The 23,307-nt window shown below is 52.9% G+C and overlaps 1 protein-coding gene across 2 annotated transcripts in view; it reads left to right on the top strand.

Annotated features, from left to right (window-relative positions):
- MAP1S (microtubule associated protein 1S) overlaps positions 1-23,307 on the top strand; it is a 31,735-nt gene that overhangs the window by 1,219 nt on the left and 7,209 nt on the right. For both annotated transcript variants that reach the window (XM_027969443.2, XM_060415370.1), the window contains exons 2-5: positions 180-281; positions 1,630-1,712; positions 2,690-2,830; positions 3,472-5,833. In XM_027969443.2, the coding sequence (XP_027825244.1) occupies positions 180-281; positions 1,630-1,712; positions 2,690-2,830; positions 3,472-5,833 (2,688 nt within the window). The remainder of the gene's footprint in view (positions 1-179; positions 282-1,629; positions 1,713-2,689; positions 2,831-3,471; positions 5,834-23,307) is intronic.

Genomic DNA, 23,307 nt, shown 5'->3' with positions numbered 1-23,307 from the left:
CAGTGAGATCCAAAGGCACACTGGATGGTTCTGAATTTCCTGGCCTTCATGTGCGGGGGCAGGTTGGGAGAAGAGGGGGCTGTGGTGGCCCTTGCCTGCCCTCTGCTAGTTATTGAAATATTCTGGGAGCTGGGGAGCCCAGCTGATTTCCTATCTTCCTTTCCCGCCCACCCCACCAGGCATCCGGTCTTGGGACATTGACCCTGGCGTCTGCAGCCTTGATGAGCAGCTCAAGGTCTTCGTGTCCCGGCACTCAGCCACCTTCTCCAGCATAGTGAAAGGTGAGGCTGTGAAAGGTGACCCTGAGCCCGCTAGCTGCTCCCCTTCTGTTCATTCAGTGGGCGGATGTTCGAGTGCTAGCTGTGTGCGTCAGGGATGGCTGTAAACAACAACAGTAATAGTACAGCTGATATCCACTGAGTAAGAGCAGGGGCAGGCCCTGAGCCAGCACTCACTCCCTCAGTCATCAACTCATGAGGTCAGAACTTGCATTTTTGTTCCCATGTGACAAATGAGGCTGTGTGGTATGGGGGACAGGGAGACCTTTGAGGAGGCTCTTTTTAGATGAGAAGCAGCTGGTGGGGAGGGTGGAGGGAAACACCCAAGCAAAGGGACAAGACATTTGGAAAGTGAGGGGCTGGTGCGTGTGGGCGGGGCCTGGCAGGGACTGGGTGTGGTTTATGGCTGTGATTCTTGCACAGGGTACAAGTAAGTGCTCAGTAGATGGGGAGCTGAGAAAGCAAGATCGAGGAGGGGGTTGGGACTCTCGGGCAGCCCTACATGGCCCGTGCTCCCTGGGGATTCTGGAATGACTGGGGTGAGCAGAGTAGCTGCTGGGGGGGGCCTGGGTGTTGCCTAGCTACCCCCTGCTCAGCTGGCCTGTTGAGTCACCTCCAGGCTGCTTCAGGAGGGGAAGGAAGTGTCCGTCACCTCATTGTCCCAGCGGTTCCTGGTGGCTTCCTGACCCTCACTGTATCGGATTGGGGAGGGGTGGAAATCTCATCTGTGCTGTGTGACCTTGGCAGCCACTTCCCCTCTCTGAGCCTTACTTTCCCTGCCTGAATGGGGCAGTATCCGCACATGATAAGAAACCTGTGATAAGCTGATAGAGGATAAGGGTTCAGATCCCAGAATCAACCCCACTCCCCTCTCCATGACCCATGAGGCCTCCTGCCCTCAACTCCCTCTTGCCGCCCCTTGCTCTAGCCCCTTCCTGATCCTTGGACACCGAGAGCTCAGTCCTGCCTCAAGGCCTTTGCCCATGTTGTACCTTTTTCCTAGTGTACCCCCCTTGGCCTTCCCTGGGCTCAGGCTCCTTGATTATAAAATGGGGTGACGATGCTGTCCCCCACAGGGCTGACAGCTGCAGTTGGGTCCTGCCAGCAGCGGAGGCCTTGTCCCTGCTGTCTCCAGCATGTGGCCTGCCAAGGCGGTTTCCTGTTCTTGCCTCATCCTGACCTGCAGCTCTATCTCATGTCTGTTAATCTCTGGATGACCCCCTGGCTGGAGGTCCTGGGAAACAAGAGTCCTGAAGGGACTCCCGGCCACCTAGGATCACCCAGTGAGGTGGGATTTGACCCTGGCGCATGTGGCTCAGCCCTAAACTCAAAGGGCCTGGTTCTCCCACAGGCCAGCGGAGCCTGCACCACCGTGGTGACACCCTGGAGACACTGGTCCTCCTGAATCCGTCAGACAAATCCCTGTGTGATGAGGTAGGAAAGGGAAGGCTTCTGGGGGGAACTGGGCTGCTGGGACCGGCGCCATCCCCTGGCCCCAATCTCCAGGGGCCCCTGACTTCGTCTGCCTGAAATTCTCTTCCTGCCACCCAGCAGCAACAAAATCTCCCCTGATGACTCCAGCCTCGATTTAGTCCCTCCTCAGAGCTGCTGATGGGAGTAGGGGGAGTCAGAAAAGGCTGGAGCATGGGCAGATTGAATGGGATAGGGAAGGGCTGGAGTGTGGGAGGGCAGAACCCAACCGGTGTTTTTGGGTCTCGTGTGTTCCCTTGGGCTGGGCCCTGCTAGTTGTCTGAACTGACTTTTTAATAATTTTAGCTGTGGACATCGGCACTCTTCTTTCAGTTTCCTATGAGATAGAGCCCTCTAGAGATCCTTGTACAGGTTGATGCCTTTGATCAAAAATGCCCTGTTTTGCTCCCTGAGGAGGCTCTGGTGGAAACAGCCAGACACAGTCCCCTCTTCCCTATGGCACCTGGGCTGGGCCAGAGGGAAATGTGGGCTTGGGGGCCCAGACAGACTTGGAGGGGGCACTGGAGCTGGGCTTTGAATGGGCAGGAGTGGGCAGGGAGGGTGGGGGCCAGCTCCAGCCGGAGGCCCACAGGCTACCATCCTGGCTTCCAGTCTAGTACTAGCCAGGCCACTTGGGGGACAGATTGTTGTGTTTTGGTCACTCAGTTGTGTCCAACTCTTTGGTGACCCCATGGACTGTAGCCCACCAGGCTCCTCTGTCCATGGGTTTTCCCAGGCGAGAATATTGGAGTGGGTTACCCTGTCCTTCCGCAGGGGATCTTCCCGACCCAGGGATCAAACCTGTGTCTCCTGCATTGGCAGGCCGCCAGCCCTGGTAGGGGTGGTTATACATGGATCTGGGGCTGGGGACCACCCCAAAGAGGGGTGCTGGCCATCTCACTGCCTGGAGTAGGGCTTTGAACACTCTCCCCGTCCCTCAGCTCCGGAACCTTCTGCTAGACCCTGCCTCTCACAAGCTGCTGGTGCTGGCGGGGCCCTGCCTGGAGGAGACAGGGGAGCTGCTGCTCCAGACCGGGGGCTTCTCACCCCGCCACTTCCTCCAGGTCCTGGGGGACAAAGAGGTGAGCTGCACCCTCGCCACCCTGGGTCTGAAGCCTGGCTCATCCCCACTGGGCTGAGCCGCCCAGGTGACCTACTGCCCCCCTCCCCGAGCTCTGTCCCTTCTTGCTGTGTAGGGTGATGGTGACAGCGTGTACTGTCAGGCTCAGCCCCACGGCCCACTGCAAGGTGAGGGCCTTTAGATCAGATGGTGCAAAGGCTCCAAGTGGCACCCCAGATTTTAGGTCCTGTCTGGGACACAACTGGATGGGGCCCGTTCTGACCCCTTGTCTGAGCAGGGCAAATGAGCAGAAAACCCTGGGAAACCATGTTTTCGTACTGTAGTGAGTGATGTAGTGATGGTAAGATAAGGCCAGTAGACGGAGGTGGGGGTGGGGGTGTGTATAGAAAGTCTCCCTGGAGGGAAGTGTGCTCTAGGGTGTGAGAACAGCATGTGCAAAGGCCCAGGGGCAGGGAGCGTGAGGAGGTGGGGGAGGGCAGGAGGGGAGCAGGTGGTGAGACAGGACCATGGGCCCTGCTGGGCTGTGGGGAGAGCTTGGTTTTGTCCCGAGGGTGACAAGGGCAGGCAAAGGGGCTTAGCTTTCCCAAGGGGCTGGGTGTTTCCTGGCTCTGGGTAACCCCTTAACCATTTCCCCTTGTTCAGATCCGGGATCTCCTGGCCTCCACACCCCTGCCTGCAGAGCCGCCCAAGCTCACCATCACCTGCCCGACCTTCGGTGACTGGGCCCGGCTGGCCCCCGAAGTGCCCGGCCTGCAGGGCGTGCTCCAGCTGCGGTTGAACCCTCCGGTGCAGCTGCCGGCTTCTGAGGGCCTGCGCGAGTTCCTGGAGTACGTGGCCGAGTCATTGGAGCCGCCCTCCCCCTTCGAGCTGCTTGAGCCTCCGGCCTCTGTGGGCTTCCTCAGGCTCGCCCGGCCCTGCTGCTACATCTTCCCCGGTGGCCTCGGTGATGCCGCCTTCTTCGCTGTCAATGGCTTCACCGTGCTGGTCAACGGCGGCTCCAACCCCAAGTCGAGCTTCTGGAAGCTGGTGCGGCACCTGGACCGGGTGGATGCTGTGCTGGTGACCCACGCGGGCGCCGACAGCCTCCCAGGCCTCAACAGTCTGCTGCGGCGCAAGCTGGCGGAGCGCGACGAGGCCGCTGCTGGCGGGGGCTCCGGGGATGACCGGCTTCGCCGGCTGATCTCCCCCAACCTGGGCGTCGTGTTTCTCAATGCCCGCGCGGCTGCCTCGCGGCTGGTGCGTGGTGAGGATGAGGCTGAACTGGCCCTGAGCCTCCTGAGCCGGCTGGGCATCGCCCCTATGCCCCTGAACCGAGGGCCGCTGCCTGCCGAGCCCACCGTGCTCTTCCAGAAGATGGGCGTGGGCCGGCTGGACATGTACGTGCTGCACCCGCCCTCCGCCACCACCACCGACCACACCCTGGCCTCCGTGTGTGCCCTGCTGGTGTGGCACCCTGCGGGCCCCTCCGAGAAGGTGGTGCGTGTGCTGTTCCCTGGCTGCACACCCCCTGCCCGCCTCCTGGATGGCCTGGTCCGCCTGCAGCACCTGGGGTTCCTGCGGGAGCCGGTGGTGACGCCCCAGGACCTGGCGGGGCCTCGGCGAGCTGAGAGCAAGGAGAGCGTGGCCTCCCGGGACAGCTTGAGGAGAGAGGGCCGCGTGACAGTGCCCTCCAGGCCCACCCAGGAGCGCCCTGGGGTGGCCCGGAAGGACTCCCCACGGACTGAGGCCCCTCGGAGGGCTGAGAAAGAAGCCAGGCCCTCCCGGGAGGTGAAGAAGGACCCCAGACCCAGTGCCCCTCGCACCCAACCCCGGGAGGTGCGCCGGGCATCCTCCGCCGCCGTTAGTGGCAAGAATGTGGGTGCCCAGGTGGCTCCCAAGCCCCGCAGAGCACCCAACACACCCCGCCCAGGGGTCCCACCAGCTGAGAATGGGCCCCGCAGCCCCCCCAGCTTCCGGAGCGGAGAGGCCAGCCCCCCGACAGAGGCCTGCAGCTCCCCGGCCCCCCAGCTCGTGGCCACGCCCAGCCAAGAGAGCAGCCTGGATCTGGGGCTCAGCCCGGCAGGGGAGGAAGGTGGCAGCCTAGAGGAGAAAACCCTGGAGCTGCTGTTGGCCGCCAGCACCCCCCAGCCATGCACACCCTCGCCCGCTGGGACCCAGCAGGGCCCAACAGAGAGCAGTGGGCCTCTGTCGCTGAGCCCCCTGCGGGGTGGGGAGCCTGGGCCGGACGCCTCCCCTACAGTGACCACGCCCTCGCTGCCCGCGGAGGTGGGCTCCCCGCACTCCACGGAGGTGGACGAGTCCCTGTCCGTCTCCTTTGAGCAGGTGCTCCCGCCGCCAGCTGCAGCCGCAAGTGAAGCTGGGCTCAGCCTCCCGCTCTGCGGCCCTCGGGTGCGGCGCTCGGCCTCCCCGCATGACGTGGACCTGTGCCTGGTGTCGCCCTGTGAGTTCGAGCACCGCAAGGCCGTGCCCATGGCGCCGGCCCCTGTGTCCCCCGGCAGCTCCAATGACAGCAGCGCCCGGTCGCAGGAGCGGGCGGGCGCTCCGGGAGGTGCCGAGGAGACACCGCCCACATCCGTCAGCGAGTCCCTGCCCACCCTGTCTGACTCGGACCCCCTGCCAGCTGCCCCTGGCACTGCTGACTCAGACGAGGACACGGAGGGCTTCGGGGTCCCCCGCCGTGACCCGCTGCCTGACCCCCTCAAGATCCCCCCACCGCTGCCCACCCCACCTAGTATCTGCATGGTGGACCCGGAGATGCTGCCTCCTGAGCAGGCCCGGCTGAAAAGAGGTGGCAGCCGTACCGGGAAGCCCCTTACCCGCCCCAGCTCTGGCACTACTACCCCCAAAGCCACTCCAGTGACTGCTGCCAAAACCAAGGGACTGGCCGGTGGGGACAGGGCCAGTCGGCCACTCAGTGCCCGCAGCGAGCCCAGTGATAAAGGAAATCGGGCACCCCTGTCCAGAAAGCCCTCGGTCCCCAAGACAACCACTCGAGGTCCATCCGGTAAGTACCTGTGGGCCAGAATCCTGCAGTGGGTTTCCTGTTTGCAGTGTGGTCTCAGCCACACCCACCACCCTCTCTGGCCTCTGTTTCTCCTATAAAATGGAAGCTTTGCCCTAGCTGTCTTAAGCACTTACAGCTCTAAGGTGCTTGAGCAGTATCGTCAGTGGAAACATCATCCCAGTGAGTACATCTGTGGTGGTGATGTTTCCAGTAGCCACTTGAAACAGAGAGAAACCAGTGAAATTAATTTTAATGATACATTTTTATGAAACTCCTTTGTGTCCAGGGTCCCAAAACCACCTCCAGGTTTGATGATTGGGTAGGAAGATTCAGTATGTGGTCATACTTGTAAATGTATCACAACAAAAGGATACAGAGGAGGACCAGCAAAGGGATGCGGCCTGGGGAAGTCTGGGAAACCAGGCATAAGCTTCTAAGTTCAGTTGCTAAGCCATGTCTGACTCTTTGCAGGAGCTTAGGAACTGCAGCACGCCAGGCTTCTCTGTCCTTCACTATCGTGGAATTTGCTCAAACTTAAGTCCATTTTGTCGGTGATGCCATCCAGCCATCTCACCCTCTGTCGCCCTCTTCTCCTCTCAATCTTTCCCAGCATCAAGGTCTTTTCTAATGAGTAGGCTCTTCATATCCAGTGGCCAAAGTATTGGAGCTTTAGTTTCAGCATCAGTCCTTCCAATGAATATTCAGGACTGATTTCCTTTAGAGTTGACTGGTTTGATCTCCTTATTATCCAAGGGACTCTCAAGAGTCTTCTCCAGCACATAGTTCGAACCCTGGTGGAATTACGCATCACGTGCTGGAGTCCCTGATCTCCGAGCTGGGACGGCACGTGTGATGTGCCGCCTTCCAGGGCAGCTTAGAGACTTGAGGGCCCGGGGTTTCTACTGGCGCTGGCCGTGCAGGCACCTGCCTCACACACTGAAAGGGCTTCCTGGGTCCAAATCTTGGACACCAGCTGGGGGGCCCCAACATTCCCCTGCGTGTTGACACCTCTGCCTGGAGAGAGAATCCCATTCCACAGGCAAAAGGCTCAGTCCCACAAGCACCCTCCACTCCAGGCGCCAGGCCCAGTGCAGACTGTTGCCTGTGCTTCTCACTGGCTGCAAATCAGGGGCTCCCGCGGCCCCTTTCTTCCATTTGTTAATATGCCAGAGCAGCTGACAGAACTCAGGAAAACCCGTGTACTTACTGCTGCTGCCGCTAAGTTGCGTCAGTCGTGTCCGACTCTGTGCGACCCCATAGATGGCAGCCCACCAGGCTCCCCCGTCCCTGGGATTCTCCAGGCAAGAACACTGGAGTGGGTTGCCATTTCCTTCTCCAATGTATGAAAGTGAAAAGTGAAAGTGAAGTCTCTCAGTCGTGTCCGACTCTTAGCGACCCCATGGACTGTAGCCTACGAGGTTCCTCTGTCCATGGGATTTCCCGGGCAAGAGTATTGGAGTGGGGTGCCATTGCCTTCTCCAGTGTACTTACTAGATGACCATTTTATTATAAAAGGCTCCTAAAGAATACAGATCAACAAGCGGATGAAGAGATACCTAGGGGGAGATACCGCACAAGGGATTCTCTTTTCGCACAAGCCTTGGGGCCCTGTGTGGTTCTGGTTCCCTGAGGTGGGAAGCTCTGAAAAAGGGCTAGAAAACTTGAGGGTTTTATGGAGGCTTTATTACATAGTAACGATTGACTGAATCATTGGTCAGTGGCTGTTGGTTCAGCCTCCAGCCATGCCCCTCCTCAAAAATCAGGGGCAGGACTGAAAGTTCTGACCCTCCAATCAAGTGATTGGTTCTCCTAACAACCAGCCCCACCCTGGGCTGGGGTCCAAAGTCATCTTCCTTAGCCAGACCCGGTTGTGATGGAAGAGAGCTTCTGAGAAATAACAAGACACCCATTTTACCTCTCCGGCCCGAAAATATTTTTTGGAACTGAAGACCAGAGAGGAAATATAGCAAAAGATGCTCCCATTGCTCTTATTGATCAGAAAATTCCAAGAGTTTGAGAGCTGTGAGTTAGGAACTGTGGATAAAGACCGAGTGTATCTGAGCAAGCTCCAGGAGTTGGTGATGGACAGGGAAGCCTGGAGTGCTGCAGTCCATGGGGTTGCAAAGAGTCAGACATGACAGCAACTGTACTGATGCCTGAGAATGACCAAATGTATGTATTTCTCATAAATCACAGTATTGCAGTCTACCCCCTGGTGGAACAGATCCCTTAAGGCAAATGACACTCTGTTTTTGTGGATGGAAAATGATTAATCAAAAGTAGCGGAAAACCGTGGGTCCCTGTTACAGACTTAGATTTGGGGTCACATTTATAGAACAGATACAACAATAGTACCAACACCAATAGGCCTGACATTTGCAGAAATCAGTGTGGGATAAGGGTTGATTTAAAGAAACGTCATTGCTGCTTGTACCTTACAGTCAATTTGTACAGAACTATTTGGCACAGAAATAAGCTGGTGATTAGCTAAATCCTCTTCCTCCTCAGCCCAGTCGTTTTCCACAACTGTTGCATCCTCAGGAGACTTAACTCAGGCCCTCAATACGTTTGATCAATACGTTACTGGGGAAGCCGCTGGCTCCCACGCTGGCTCAGCGGTAAAGAATCTGCCTGAAGTGCAGGGGGCACAGGAGGTAAGGGTTCTGTCCCTGCTTTGGGAAGACCCCCTGGAGGAGGAAATGGCAACCTGCTCCAGTATTCTTGCCCGGACAATCCTGTGGACAGAGGAGCCTGGGGGGCTACAGTCTGTCTGTGCATAGAGGTGAAAAGAGTCAGACGTGCTGAGTGAACACACACACATGCAGGGCACTGAGGCAGTTGAAACTTACCAATGCCAGGGTTATACCATATCAAAATATGGCCAGGGTACAATTCCGTTTCATTACAGAACAGATCAGTGAGAACTATGGAGGTATTCACTTTGCCTTCCCAGCAACATCTGCCTTTGCCCGTGTACCAAATGTTATTAAGGATAGAGGTGGTAGCATTTGACCATGATTCACTTAGCTCTGAATTCCAAGGTAACCAGGGACAAACTCGCAGGCTTGTACTGAGTCTGTGTTTTACAGCAGGGCCCACCTCTCCTATAAGGAGAACATAAGTGGCATTTAGGTTATTCCTGTCCCTACTGGCTGTGCCGCGGGGTGTATTTTATTTCTAGCTTTCCTGGAGGCGAGAGCAGCCTGGGTGCATCTGTGTAGATCGTTAATGCCTCTAGAGAGCTTCTCTAAGCTTGAAGAGCCGTAGCATTGCCATAAGTGTGTGTACCCCAAGCCTCAGTAGCTAGAACAGAGGGCCACTTGCCCACTGGCCACTTCAGCCTCTGTTCGTATTAAAACAGTTAAGAGGCCTTGGGCTTGTTAGATCAGGATACAGCCCCCTTCCCAGCGCTGGGTTCTAGCATATCCAGCATTACTGGCTGAATCTGCCTGACCCACTTTGCTTCTGCCTTATTCTCTTTCCCTGGTCCAGAAAGATCCCCTGGAGTAGAAAATGGCAACCTGCTCTGGTAGTCTTGCCTGGAAAATCCCATGGACAGAGGAGCCTGGCGGGCCACAGTCCACGGGATCACAAAGCATTGAATACAGCTGAGCAAACACAGACTGACTCTCTCTCCCCCCAGGCTGGCTCCCATCCTTCGCCTTCCACCTGGAAGAGAACTCCCCTTGATCTGCCTATTCTAGTTTATCTTTTTCCTCTGAATGCTGCTCCTCATTAAAAGCAAATTCCACTTGTCCTCAGATCCCCATTAGCACCTGTTCACCCTCAGACTCTGGCTTGTGGGCCAGCATTATTGAATCCACCAGGGACATTGATGCCACTGCATATTAGTGGCCTAGGTGCGCTTAGGATGCGTGTTTTGCACCCCAAAATTTTGGATCCCCCAGACTAGAGTTAGATGCATGGTAAGCACACCTAGAAAGAAAGAAAGTGAAGTCGCTCAGTCATGTCCGACTCTTTGCAACCCCATGGACTGTAGCCTACCAGGTTTCTCTGTCCGTGGGATTTCCCAGGCAAGAATACTGGAGCAGGTTGCCATTTCCTTCTCCAGGGGATCTTCCCAATCCAGGGATTGAACCCAGGTCTCCCACATTGTAGGCAGATGCTTTACCATCTGAGCCACCAGGGAAGTCACCTAAATGTGGTTTAATCTAGCTGGAGCCTGCCACAAGACTTCGCACAGCCTGCCTTGTCTCTGGTGGGATCGTTCCCCCAAGGAACTTGAGCCACCAAGTGATGCCCTCTGCTTTAATCCCATCAGGGACCCACTGTTTTTCCCTCTTTTTGATGAGTAGTTTTCTGTCTGCGGAAACAGGATGCCACGTGCTTGGGCATGGCACACCCTCAGGTGTGCGTGCGTGCTACGTCATTTCAGTTGTATCCGAGTCTGTGACCCCATGGACTGTGTAGCGCACCAGACTCCTCTGTCCATGGGATTCTCCGGGCAAGAATGCTGGAGTGGGTTGCCATGCCCTCCCCCAGGCGGTCTTCCCGACTCGGGATGGAACCCGTGTCTCCTAAGTCTGCTGCACTGGCAGGCAGGCCTTTACCGCTGGTGCCACCTGGGGAAGCCCCGTGTTGGGCATGCTGCCGTTGTATTTTGACCATCATAACCAGGGACTTTTCTAAGCAGTTGATCAAGATTTGCAGTTACACAGTGACTACATAGACCAGCCTGCTGGGAGCCATACACCACACGGTTTGCAGTCCCAGAGGAAATGGTTCCCAAGTGTTGTCCTTTGTGTAATAGATGCAGCCTAAAAATAGGAGTCCGAGATACAGGAACATCGCTTGAATTCCATTTAGTCATGAACAGTTTTCCTGTTCATTAATGTATCTTAGGATCAGAATGTCTCCCAGAGTGACACCATTCAGGTTTGCCGGCTGCTGCTCCATCTTGTCAGGTCCCCAGATCAGGGCTGGTCTCAGCAAACTAGCTTCTGCCTGCCAGGCATCTGGCATGCTTCTGCTAAGAGAGATTATTCTGCTCTAAGCCTCCCTCCAGGTATTAATAAAATGTTGGGCTTCCCTCATTGCATAGCCAGCTTATTCATCCCTTTACCCTCAGAGGTTATTTTTCCTTTCTCCTTCCCATTCGTCATTTCTCTTTCGCTCACACTTCTGCACCCTTGGAAGGGACATTAGTTTGGCCACTGCACTGGTCCATCTTGCTGCCAGGAAGCAAACCCAAACCTCCTCCCCGCCTCCTCCCCACCCCCAGGGTTGCACAGTACAGAACTGGCGGGCTTTCACAACCTCTAGACAGCAGCATTCACTGTCAGCCCCAACGTTGCCAGAGGGGATGAGGGCACATTTCACCCCCGTCGGGCCCTTAGAAATTCTGACAAAGACTTAAAGGTGTAGTTACAGTTGCCTGTTTGGGACTTGGCTGCGCTGCTGGCGCCCGTAGTTTGCATGCCTGGTTCTGGGGCCACTGCAGCAAGTAGCTGGGGGCGGGGCAGGGGTGGGCTGCTACTGGTGTGGGGAGGATGACCAGCATCCACGCCTGCTTCCCCGTACCCTCCAGAAAAGCAGAGGGAGCTGTTCAGTGGGGACCCTCCCTTAGCCCCCTCTTTCTGAGTGTGAGCACACACTCAGGAAGGCGGGTAAGCCAGCCTCTCAAGCCTTTATCATCTCCCCTGGTTATAGACAGCAAATGTTCAGCCACTCAGGTGAATTTTCAATTAAACCATTACTCAGAGGATGATACGCAACACCTCTGATGTGAAATCTCTTGCCCCACTGTTGGACAATATGGGCTGAAAAAGTACATCTCTTTGTCTGTCTGAAGGAATGTAACTCGGTTGCTCAAACTGTTACAGTATTTTCTGTTCCAGTCCTTCAGTAGTATTTTGAGCATTTGCGTTGGACCTTCAGGTATGCAAACCTAGAGGGTCTGTTCCTGTTGGGGCTCATTTATACCCCCAGGGTTACTGGCCTTGGTCCACTGTAACCCGCTGGCCAGCTCCATCCCCCGGGGCATTTCCCCCGGAGCCACCTGCAGTTTCTCTTGCTGACAGTGTTCTCACCTGCATTGTTGTGCCTCGAAGGGCAAGGGCGCCAGACGGCTAGATCTAGGTCTGGATTTGGCTCCTTCCTCCTCATTGCTGAGAGTCTGCCTGCAGTGAGGGGGACCTGAGTTCGATCCCTGGGTCAGGAAGATCCCCTGGAGAAAGGAACAGCTACCCACTCCAGTATTCTTGCCTGGAGAATCCCATGGATAGAGGAGCCTGGCAGGCTACAGTCCTTGGGTCACAGAGTCGGACACAGTTGAACAGCTAACACTTTCACTACTGAACTGCTGCAGCGCACCCCCCACGCTGACTCATTCTTGGACCCCCAAAACATCTGCTTTATGGTTCAGCGACCTTCCAGATCTGGAAGGGGTTCTTCTGTTGGACGTTGACATGTCCTGCTTGACCACATCCTTTAAATTCTCAGAGTGCTTTCCACAGGGCTGTGCCCCTTGCAGACATCCCTTTTATAGCCCAGGTTTCCATTGCCCATCTGCCTGACCACACGGCCAGGAGTCAGTAAAAACACGAAGGGGCTTTCACCATTGCTCAAGTCTTCCTCCACCGCTGGGAAAGCAGCATGCGCTTCAGCCCGTGGAGCCAATTTGTTCTTGCTGCCTTCAATCACAGTCTCGCCATCTCCTGGTCTTAATCCAGTCACTTGCCAAACAGGGCATTATCCATTCATCTTAAAACTGCCATCCATAAAGCAAGCGCGCTCTGTGGTTCATTGGAGAGCTGTCCACCGGGCTTGTCCTCGTGCCAGTTGGTTCCAGCAGCTCCTCGGTTGGCTCCAAAGTCAGTCCTGGAGGAAAAGAGGCTGTGTGCTCAGGATACAGTGGGTGCCTCCCTGCTTGCCCCTAGCAGCCTGCAGCCCTCTGAACCAGTTGCGTGTTATGATGGAGCTCTAGGACTTGCCTGGTGGTCCAGTGGTTAGGACTTTGCAGTTCTACTGCAGGGGACCCGGGTTTGCTCTCTGGTCAAGAAACTAAGATCCTGCAGGCTGTGCGGTGTGGCAAAAAAATAAAGTGTTCTGGAACTCTTCTGGGCACTGTCCTCCTCCTCAGTGTTTCTCTGACATCGCCCGAGACGTGATGGGCACCTCGGGTTTCATGATTTTTTTATGTCTGTCAATCATCAAGGCTATCTCAGTGAATGCCCAATCACAGGTTACTAACTGTCTCTCAAGTACCTTGTTCAGACAGCAGCATCTGGGAATTTTGTGGTCCAAAATCCAAACGGTCTTTGCTGGAAGGCACTTGTGGCCTTTTGCCCAAAGCGCCGGCCTTCAGAGTATGGTGGCAGAGATTCCCCAAATCATATCTGAGTTGGGGGGTCAGCAGGGCCCAAAGGCCAAGTTGAGAGGGCTGCCACCATTTGTAATTCAGACACAACCTGCTCTTGTTTGGGTCCCCAATTCAGATAGACCTGCCTTTCAGGTGGTCTTACAGATGAGAGCTAGCACGGTTCCCAAATGAAAACCCAAAGCAACCGGCCAGATGCTGGGATTCTTGTGCAGTCCCGGGGACGGTAGTGACGCAGTCTGTTTTTAGTCTTTGGGGGCCTATCCAGGCAGCTCCTGCCCAGGTTCTCCCTGAAAATTTGACTGTTTGGGCCGGCCTGGGGACTGGTGTTGGGTTTATTAACACACCCTAGTTGGTCAGTGGACATGAGTTTGAGCAAACTCCAGGAGATGGTGAAGGACAGGGAAGCCTGGTGTGCTGCAGTCCATGGGGTCGCAGGGAGTCAGACACGGCTGAGCGACTGCACAGGTTGGTCACGTGTGTCCCGTTGCATTCAGATCAGCCCTCGCCTGCTGTTTGGTTTCCATGGCCACCAAGCGCCGTCAGCAGCGTGCGTGAGTACACCGGGGATCTGCCTCGAGGCCACGCCACCTCTGAGCAGATCCTGACTGAGTCCCGGGATCCCTTAGCAGTGCCGAGAAAGAATGGTGGGATCCTTCCCACATGACGGCCAGTTGCTGCTGGCCCTCTTCTGAGATCAAGACAGAGAAGAGCATCCGCAGCATGAGTTGCTGAGTAGCAGCCTCCTGGCGTTTTCTGTGTGGTTGAGACCGTGTCCAAACCACTGAGCCGGTGGGCAGCACAGCTTGCTTTAAGCCTCAATAGTCTGCAGTTTGCTTCCATCTGCCTTTTTCAGGCCACACAGGGCTGTATGGTACAATGAATTCTGTGGTACCGGCACTCCAGCTTCTAGTCTGTGATAAATTAAAGTAGCCAACTCTTCTTGCTTCCCAGGCACTTTAGATCATTCTGCGTTAGCCACCTGTGTGCACTCCTCAGGTTCCCATCTAGTGTCCCCGGTTAAAACTGGCCAGAGGGCAGACTTAACAGGCCTCTGCTGTACAGTGTTAACTAGGGAAGACAACCCCGAGTCAGACGTAATCTCCATTGTAGTTACATAGTCATGTAAAGGCAATGTGGCCACCTCACACAAAATCTGTTCATACACCCTAGTTGTCATTCAAATGTTCACCTTCATCCCATCAATGTTTCACCTCCATTCATCTGCATTCATCCGAGTCTAAGCTAAGCTGCCCGCTAAGACTTCACCAACAAGGGTTGGAATCACAGTGTGCTGGGCTCCTGTGCCTAGGGGTCCTGGGGAAGGCCTCTCTCCTCTCCTGGAATCACAGTGTGCTGGGCTCCTGGGGAAGGCCTCTCTCCTCTCCTGGAATCACAGTGTGCTGGGCTCCTGGGGAAGCCTCTCCTCTCCTGGCCGTTTCATCCACCCCTGCCTATGCATGCGGGCTCCCCAGGGAGCACTAGTGGTGAAGACCCCGCCTGCCAGTGCAGCAGGCCTGAGACACCTGGGTTCAGCCCCTGGGCGGGGAGGGTCCCCTGGAGGAGGAAATGGCAACCCACTCCAGTGTTGTCTTCCTGGAGAATCCTGTGGACAGAGGAGCCTGACGGACTACAGTCCGTGGGGTCTCAAGGAGTCGGACACGACCGGGTGACACAGCACACACGCATTTGCATGAGGCCTTGGGTTCCTGCCCAGGCGTGGGACCGGGAGACCCTGGCCCCGGCTTCAGTCTTGATCTTGATTAATCAGTGAACACCCACGGATCCCTAGTCAGGTTTCTTATTTAATTTTTTGTTTCCAGCTTTTGAAACTCTTCCAAACTGGAGTAAATCACGGGCTTCCTTGGGGCCCTTTAGTGTCGGGGCCCACGCTGGGCCACTCCGTCTGGGAGTGCTGCAGCAGTTGCTGAAAACTCGGCCTCTGGGCCCCGGTGCCAAATTGAATCTTGGAGTCAGAGTCTTGGATGAAGTAGGCAAGAGGACTGTTACTGCTTTGCCAGGCCAAAGGGGATGTGTGGGTTTGTGCCCCTGAAAAACTGTCCCCCAACCCGGGGGGATGTGATGAGTTTTATAGCCGAGGTTCCAGGGCACAGTTGCTGATAAGATTAGGGTGTGTGCCGGGCCTGCACACCTGTAATCTGGTCTCAGGTAGCCTCTCTCTCCTTTTCTTTGAAATTTATGTTTCTGGCTGTGCCGGGTCTTGGTTGCTGCGCGCGGGCTTCTTTCCGTGCACAGGCTTCTGATTGCAGTGGCTTCTCTGGGTGGGGAGCACGGGCGCTAGGCTTGTGGGCTTCAGCAGCTGCCACACTCGGGCTCAGTAGCTGTGGCTTGCAGGCCCTGGGGTGTGTGGGCTTTAGTGGTTGCGGTGCATGAACATAGTAGTTGGAGCTGGCGAGCTCTAGAGCGCAGGCTCCACAGTGGTGACGCAGGGGCTTCGTTGCTCTGGGGCATGCGGAGTCTTCCCGGAGCAGGAATCAATCCTGTGTCCCTGCGTTGGCAGGCAGATTCTTAACCACTGGACCGCCAGGGAAGTCCTTCAGGTGATCTCCTGATGAGCATCCTTTAATTCCTTTAATCGGGTGGTGGTCTCTGGAGTGAAGAATGCTGGCGTCTTCCGTTTGTTGGTTTTCGTTTTGTAAAGAGCTCCGAGTAGCCCGTGAGGTAGAACCAGGTTTCTTGGCTGCTCCTCTTTTCCTCTGCCTCCCCTCCCATCCTTGATTTAGCACCTGCTTGAATCTGCCCTTTGGACCTCAGGGAGCGTCTGCCTTGGAGGATGGAGTCTGTTCCCTACAAATAAGGAGGGACGCAGAGTGGCTTCTGTACCCAGGAGCCCCAAGGGTCCCGCTTGGTTTCACATAGACCCCTGTTTCAGCTCCATCCGTGCTTCATTGACTCCTCGTTTCAGTAGCCATCTGAAGACTCCCACTCCGCCTGGTTGAGTCCCTCGACTCTCCTTTGTCTCTCCCTGTTTTCTAAATTACTTGAATATTCTTGGTGCCATAGGGGAAGCTGAGACAGCAGATCTGATAAGGCTTCTAGAACAGTTTTGTAAACTGGGAAGTATTGTTCCATGGGGTGCCCATGCAGTAAGGGTCCCTTAATCACAGCATTGACCAAAACTGGGTAACAGGCATCGTCAGTGGGTGAATGTCCCAGTTCTAAAACCAGTCCTATGTGGCTTTCACAGGAAGCATCTCAGCTGCTTCATCTGGAGTGTCCCACTCGGCATTTATAGGGCCAGTTGGGCAGTCCCGGTTCTCAGGATAAACACCCTCTTCAGTGTCTTTTATTCAGTTGACCAGGCTGGCTGTTCCTTCGGGAATAGCCTCCGGTGTGTCTGGGGTAGTCTCTGACTGTTGAGCAGTGAGCTGCGGGTCCTGCATCCACCCACATGTGTTCTTCCACTCTGAAGCCTTCAAAACCAAAGACACAGCTGCTCCGGGAAACCGGCGATACCAGTCCGCAAAGTGAGTCAGTTTCTTCACACTCCATCCCTTGATTTTAGCTGTTTCTTGGTTTTGCCCGCTCCCCCCGCCACCCCCGCCTCCGACATTAACTACCTTCTTGGTGACCAGAGAGAGACCTTAGAGGTACTTCCTGTTGCCCCTGCATAATTTGGGGCAGCTTTGAGGCTGATGGCCAAAGCTTGGCTCTGTGCAAATCTGAACTTGGTGCAGGATCAAGGCCTGAGTGAGCACTTATAAAAAATTTCATTTAGGCTATTACAGATAATGTTGCTGTTAAAATCTTGGCTTTTTCTGCCCACTGAAGCCAAATTAAAAAAAAAAAAAATTCAGAGACAGGGTTTGGAGGAAATAGAAAGGTGGTTTACTCCTCGGCCTGCTGAGTGGGAGAGTGCAGTAGGCTCGTGCCTCCAGCTGCTGCCCCCGTTCCGTGAGGAATCTGGGGGGTTATACAAGATGAGAGCGCGCAGTCGGGTGGGTGACGAGGAACAAAGGTGCAAGGATCTTGTCTTCTTTCTCTTGCATTGTTTCAAAAACAGCCGTAGGCTGGCGTCAGGTAACCCGGTAGCTGGGTCGTTGTCTTCTGTGTATCGTGCTGCGGCCTTCTTTCTGTAATGCAGAAAGAGAAGCAGCACAAGGGGTAGTCTGTGAAGAGGGCGCTGTAAAGGCGAGCACTGGATACAAGATGTGATTAGCAGAGAGTCAAAGGATGACAAGGTGCAAAATGTAGCTCACGCCAAGTGAGGGGGCAGAAAAGCCAACTTACACACTGCAGACGAGGAGCAGTTACAGTGAAAACTAGGAGTGGTCAAGCCTGCTCACTGATCTTCTTATCGTCTGTGTTCTCAAGAAGGAAGACTGCATTCCTCTTTTGCCCCTTCCACTGCAGCAGTCGTCGGGGACACTGTATATTGTGTGTGCTGCTTGTAATTTTGCATCTCTTCATATATTCTATGAGCCACCTGCTTGGAAGCTGGCTCCGCTGTCGTGTCTAGGTTCCACTGGTAACAGTCACCTTCAGTGACTGACTGCAGTGCAGCTGCAGTTTCATTGTGGTTGCCTAGGTAGCCATCCAGGGACCAGAGTTTCTTCATTCCCCATCTTTTTATCCTTACTCTTGAAAAAACACGTTTCGGTCAGCCGGGGCCATTCTAGTGAATCCCACTGCTGACACCAACCAAAGAGGGTTGCTGTACCCAGGTCCAGTGTGTAGGTTTCCCCACACTAACAAGCTTGGGTGCCAGCAGGCTGTCCAGGAATTCGACTCAATCCTGCCACCATCTCCCCAGAGATGGAACCGCATTCCGTTCAGTCTCGCAAGGCCACTCTCCATTTTGGATGCCAGTCCCAAGCCCAGGTTTCTACGTGTGCTTCGACCAGCTGGTGCCGACTGGAGGTTCTGATGACCCTGTGCAGTTCAAGATGCAGTTGCAAGTCTGGTTTGTTACGTGTGCTTCTGACTGACTAGCTATAAGAGGTTCCCATGGCCCCTCCTTGGGGTTGGTTAATTCGGTAGCACAGCTCACAGAACACAGGGAAAGACAGGTTTACCCACTAGATTACCAAATTATTATATATATGAGGCTATTAAAGGGTACAAATCAACCACCAGATGAAGAGATACGTAGAATGAGGTCCCAGACAAGGGATCTGATGTCCTTGTGGAGCTTGGGGCTCACACAGCAGCCTGCAGAAGCCTTCGGGTTCCCTGATGTGGGAAAGGGCCAGAAAGCTGTCCTTTGGAGCTTTTATGGAGGCTTCATTACACACAGTTGTGAGTGACGAAATCACTGGCCAATGGCATTGATTCAACCTCAAGTCCCTCTCCCTTCCATCGAAATCAAAGGGCAAGACTGAAAGTTTCAGCTTCTTAGTCACACGCTTGGCTCTCCTGGGAGCCAGCCCCAACCCTGGGGTGGGGCCCGAAGTCACCTTCATCAGCAGAAACCCAGTTGTGATGGAGAGGGTTTGTTTTGAATAACAAGACACTCACTTCACTGTTATGACCCTGAAGTGGTTTCAGGGACTGAGGACAAGAAACCAACTATTGTGACAGATAACTGACATTGCTCTTACAAATCAGAAAATTTCAAGGGCTTTAAGAGGCAGAACTGTGGATAAAGACCAGATACATCTGCAAATGATCAAATTATATATATATAATAAATCACAACATTGTATGCACCAAAGTTTCAGACACCCCGCGCACACACACCAGGAGGGAGCGAGCAGGTGTGCAGCATAGACTGCCTTGCTGTACAAGCAGTGGAGGCAGTGAGCCACCTTCACCATGTGGGAAGCGGTGGGAACCCTTCCGAAATTCAAGTTCCCAAAAGGTAGCCAAGGGCCCTCTTGTCAGCTCTCTAAGGACAGCAGTCTCAGGCTTCGTGTACTAACTTTTTCTTTTCAGTTTTTGAAAACTGTGATAAAATTAACATAGAATTAACCACCGTAAGCCATTTTTAAGCGCACAGCTCAGTAGCATGAAGTGTAGTAGACTCCTGTTGTTGTGTGACCATCGCCACCATCCGTCTCCAGTGAAACCGGAAGCTCTGTCCCCACGAGATACTAACCCCCCGCTCCCCCTTGCCCCCAGCCCACGGCAACTGCCCCTCTACTCTGCGCCTCAGGGGACCTCGTGCAAGGGGGTCATATAGTATCGGAGTTCTTCGGTGACTGGTTTCTTCCACTTGGCATATTGTCCTCATGCTTTATCCATGTTGTGGCGTATGTCAGAACTTTTCTTTTTCAGACGGAAAAATATTCCATCATGTGGATGGGCCACATATCCGTTCATCCATTGATGGGCCCTCGAGTTGCTCTGCCTTTTGGCTGCTGTGAAGCTGGATGCACAGATGCCTCTCTGGGACCCCTGGTTTCGATCCTTTGGAGTACATACTCGGAAGTGGGGCTGCTGGATCTTATGGAGAGTCGATTTTTGTGTTCTCGAGGAACTGCCATCCTGGTTTTCCACAGCGGCTGTACCGGTTTAGAATCCGCCAACAACGCACCAGGGTTCCAGTCTCTCCACGTCCTCGCTGTGGCTCCTTGTTTCACAGCTTCTTGATGGTAGCCGTCCTAATGGGTGTGAGGTGGTTTCTGGTGGTGGTTTTGATTTGCATTTCACTAATGATTAGCGATGTTTTATGTGCCTGGGGGACATGTGTATATCTTTGTGGAAACATCCTTTGCCCATTTTTGGGTCAGGTTGTCTTTTTGTGGTTAGGTTGTGAGTTCTCTGTGTATTCTGATATTCATCCCTTATCAGATACATGATTTGTGAATATTTTCTTCCATTCTGTGGGTGGCCTTTTTACTCTGTTGCTAGTGTTCTTTGATGCACAAAATTTTTAATTTTCATAAAGCCCAGTTTTTCTGTTCTCTCTTTTGTTATCGGTGCCGTAGGTATCATTGCCAAGCCCAGTGTCATGAAGCTTTTGCCTTGTGTTTTCGTCTAAGAATTTTATAGTTTCAACTCTTATATTTTGCTGTTGGATCAGTTTTGAGTTAATTTTTGGATACACGTGTGTGTGTGTGTGTTAATCACTCAGTCGTGTCCAACGCTGCAACCCCACAGACTGTAGCCTGCTAGGCTTCTCTGTCCATGGGATTCTCCAGGCAGGAGGACTGGAATGGATTGCCATTCCCTTCTCCAGAGGCTATTCCTCACCCAGAGAGAGACCACGGGTCCCCTGCACGGCAGGCAGGTTTTTTACCGTTTGAGCTACAGGGAAGTCCCAGTTTTTAGATACAGTGCTAAATAAACAGTGAACTGCATTCTTCTGCATGTTGATATCCAGTTTCCCAGGACCATTTGCTGAAAAGACTGTCCTTTCCCACTGAACATTCTTGGCACCCCTGTCACAAATCATTTGAGCATATATGTGACAGTTCATCATCTATTCTGTTCCATTTATCTATAGGTCTGTCTTAATAGTCTTACCATATTGCCTTGATTACTATAGCTTCATAGTAATTTTAGAAATCATGAAATGTGAGTCCTCCAATTTTGTTCTTCCTTTTCAAGGTTATCTTGCCTATTTGGGATCCTATGAGAGTCCATCTGAATTTTAGAATGTAAATTTTTATGTCTACAAAAAAAAAAAAAAAATCCTGTAGTGTCGGCATCCTAACAGTATTATCGTCCAGTCCGTGAACATGGGGCGTCTTTCCGTTAATTCATGTTCTCTTTAGTTTCTTTCAGTACCGTCTTGTAGTTTTCGTGTACAAATATTTTACCTTCTTTTTAAGTTAATTCCCAATTATTTCATTCTTTTTATGCTATCTATCGTCAGGGTTACTGTTCTCTTCATGTTCTTTTTGAATTGTTCATTGGTAGTGTATGGAAATGCAGTTGCTTTTTGTGTGTTAATTTTGTATCCAGCTATTTTCTACAGTCATCTAACAGGAATCTTCTTTGTTAAAACTGTTTGTTTCTCTTTGACTATGCTAGGTAGTCGTTGCTGCGCGGGCTTTTCTCTGGTGGCGCTGTGGCAAGCAGGGGCTGCCTCCGTTTGTGGCGGACACGCTCCTCATTGCAGTGGCGTCTCTTGTTTCGGATGCCCAGACTTCAGTGGCTGTGGCACCTGGGCTCAGCACTTGCATGTCTGGGACCTAGAGCACAGGATCAGCAGTTGTGGCACACGGGCTTAGTTGCTCCAAGGCATGTGGGATCTTCCCGGATCAGGGATTGAATTCATGTCTCCTGCATTGGCGCGCTAACAGGTTTCTTTTTTGTGTGTGAAATCTTTAGGATTTTCTACCCATAGCATTATATCACATGTGAACAGAGACAACTTTATTTTTTCCATTCTAATGTGGTTACCTTTTAATTCTTTTTCTAGCCTGACTCTTCTGGCTAGAATTCCTAGCACTGTGTTGACTCGGAGTGGCTTGCTGTCGTTCAGTCGCTCAGTCGTGTCCGACTCCTGGCGACCCCATGGACTGCAACACACCAGGCTTCCCTGTCCTTCACCATCTCGGAGCTTGGTCAAACACATGTCCATAGAGTTGGTGATGCCATCCTACCATCTCGCCCTCTGTCATCTCCTTCTCCTGCCCTCAATCTTTCCCAGCATGAGGGTCTTTTCTAATGAGTCAGCTCTTCAGGTGGCCAAAGTATTGGAGTTTCAGCTTCAGCATCAGTCCTTCTGATGAATAGCCAGGATTGATTTCCTTTAGGATGGACTGGTTTGATCTCCTTGCAGTCCAAGGGACTCAAGAGTCTTCATCAACACCACAGCTCAGGAGCATCAATTCAGCCTACTTTATGGTCCAGCTCTCACATCCATACACTACTACTGGAAAAACCATAGCGTTGACTGTACAGACCTTTGTTGGCAAAGTAATGTCTTTGCTTTTTAATATGCTGCCTAGGTCGGTCAAGGAGCAAACATATTTTAGTTTCATGGCTGCAGTCACCATCTGCAGTGATTTTGGAGCCCCCCAAAAATAAAGTCTGTCACTATTTTCATTGTTTCTCCACCTGTTTGCCATGAAATGATGGGACTGGGTGCCATGATCTTCATCTTTTGAATGTTGAGCTTTAAGCCAGTGTTTTCACTCTCCTCTTTCACCTTCATCAAGATGCTGTTTAGTTCCTCTTCACTTTCTGCCATAAGGGTGGTGTCATCTGCATCTCCGAGGTTATTGGTATTTCTCCCAGCAATCTTGATTCCAGTTGTGCTTCATGCAGCCCAGCATTTCATATGATATACCCTTCATCTAAGTTTAAATAAGCACGGTGACAGTATACAACCTTGATGTACTTCTCTCCCAATTTAGAACCAGTCTGTTGTTCCAAGTCTGGTTCTAACTCTTGCTTCTTGACCTGCACAGAGATTTCTCAGGAGGCAGATAAGGTGGTCTGGTATTCCCATCTCTGTAAAAAAATTTCCACAGTTTGTTGTGATCCATACATTCAAAGGCTTAGCGTAGAAGTAGATGTTTTTCTGGAACTCTCTTGCTTTTTCTATGATCCAACGGATGCTGGCAATTTGATCTCTGGTTCCTCTGCCTTTTTCTAAATCCAGCTTGAACATCTGGAAGTTCTTGGTTCACATACTATTCTCCAAGCCTGGCTTGGAGAATTTTGAGCATTACTTTGGTAGCATGTGAAATGAGTACAATTGTTCGGTAGTTTGAACATTCTTTGGCATTGCCCTTCTTTGGGATTGGAATGAAAACTGACCTTTTTTCAGTCCTGCAGCCACTGCTGAGTTTTCCAAATTGCTGGCATATTGAGTGCAGCACTTTCACAGCATCATCTTCTAGGATTTGGAATAGCTCAACTGGAATTCCATCACCTCCACTAGCTTTGTAGTAGTGATGCTTCTTAAGGCCCACTTGACTTCACACTCCAGAATGTCTGGCTCTAGGTGAGTGATCATACCATCATGATTATCTGGGTCGTGAAGATCTTTTTGTACAGTTCCTCTGTGTATTCTTGTCACCTCTTAATATCTTCTGCTTCTGTTAGGTCTGTACCATTTCTGTCCTTTATCGAGCCCATCTTTGCATGAAATGTTCCCTTGGTGTCTCTAATTTTCTTGAAGAAATCTCTAGTCTTTCCCATTCTGTTGTTTTCCTCTATTTCTTTGCATTGAACGCTGAGGAAGGCTTTCTTATCTCTTCTTGCTCTTCTTTGGAAC

The sequence above is a fragment of the Ovis aries genome, chromosome 5 (genome assembly GCF_016772045.2).
Source record: "Ovis aries strain OAR_USU_Benz2616 breed Rambouillet chromosome 5, ARS-UI_Ramb_v3.0, whole genome shotgun sequence".
In the NCBI taxonomy this organism is placed as follows: domain Eukaryota; kingdom Metazoa; phylum Chordata; class Mammalia; order Artiodactyla; family Bovidae; genus Ovis; species Ovis aries.
Note: the sequence above shows the minus strand (reverse complement) of the source record. Positions and strands in the feature narration are given on the sequence as shown.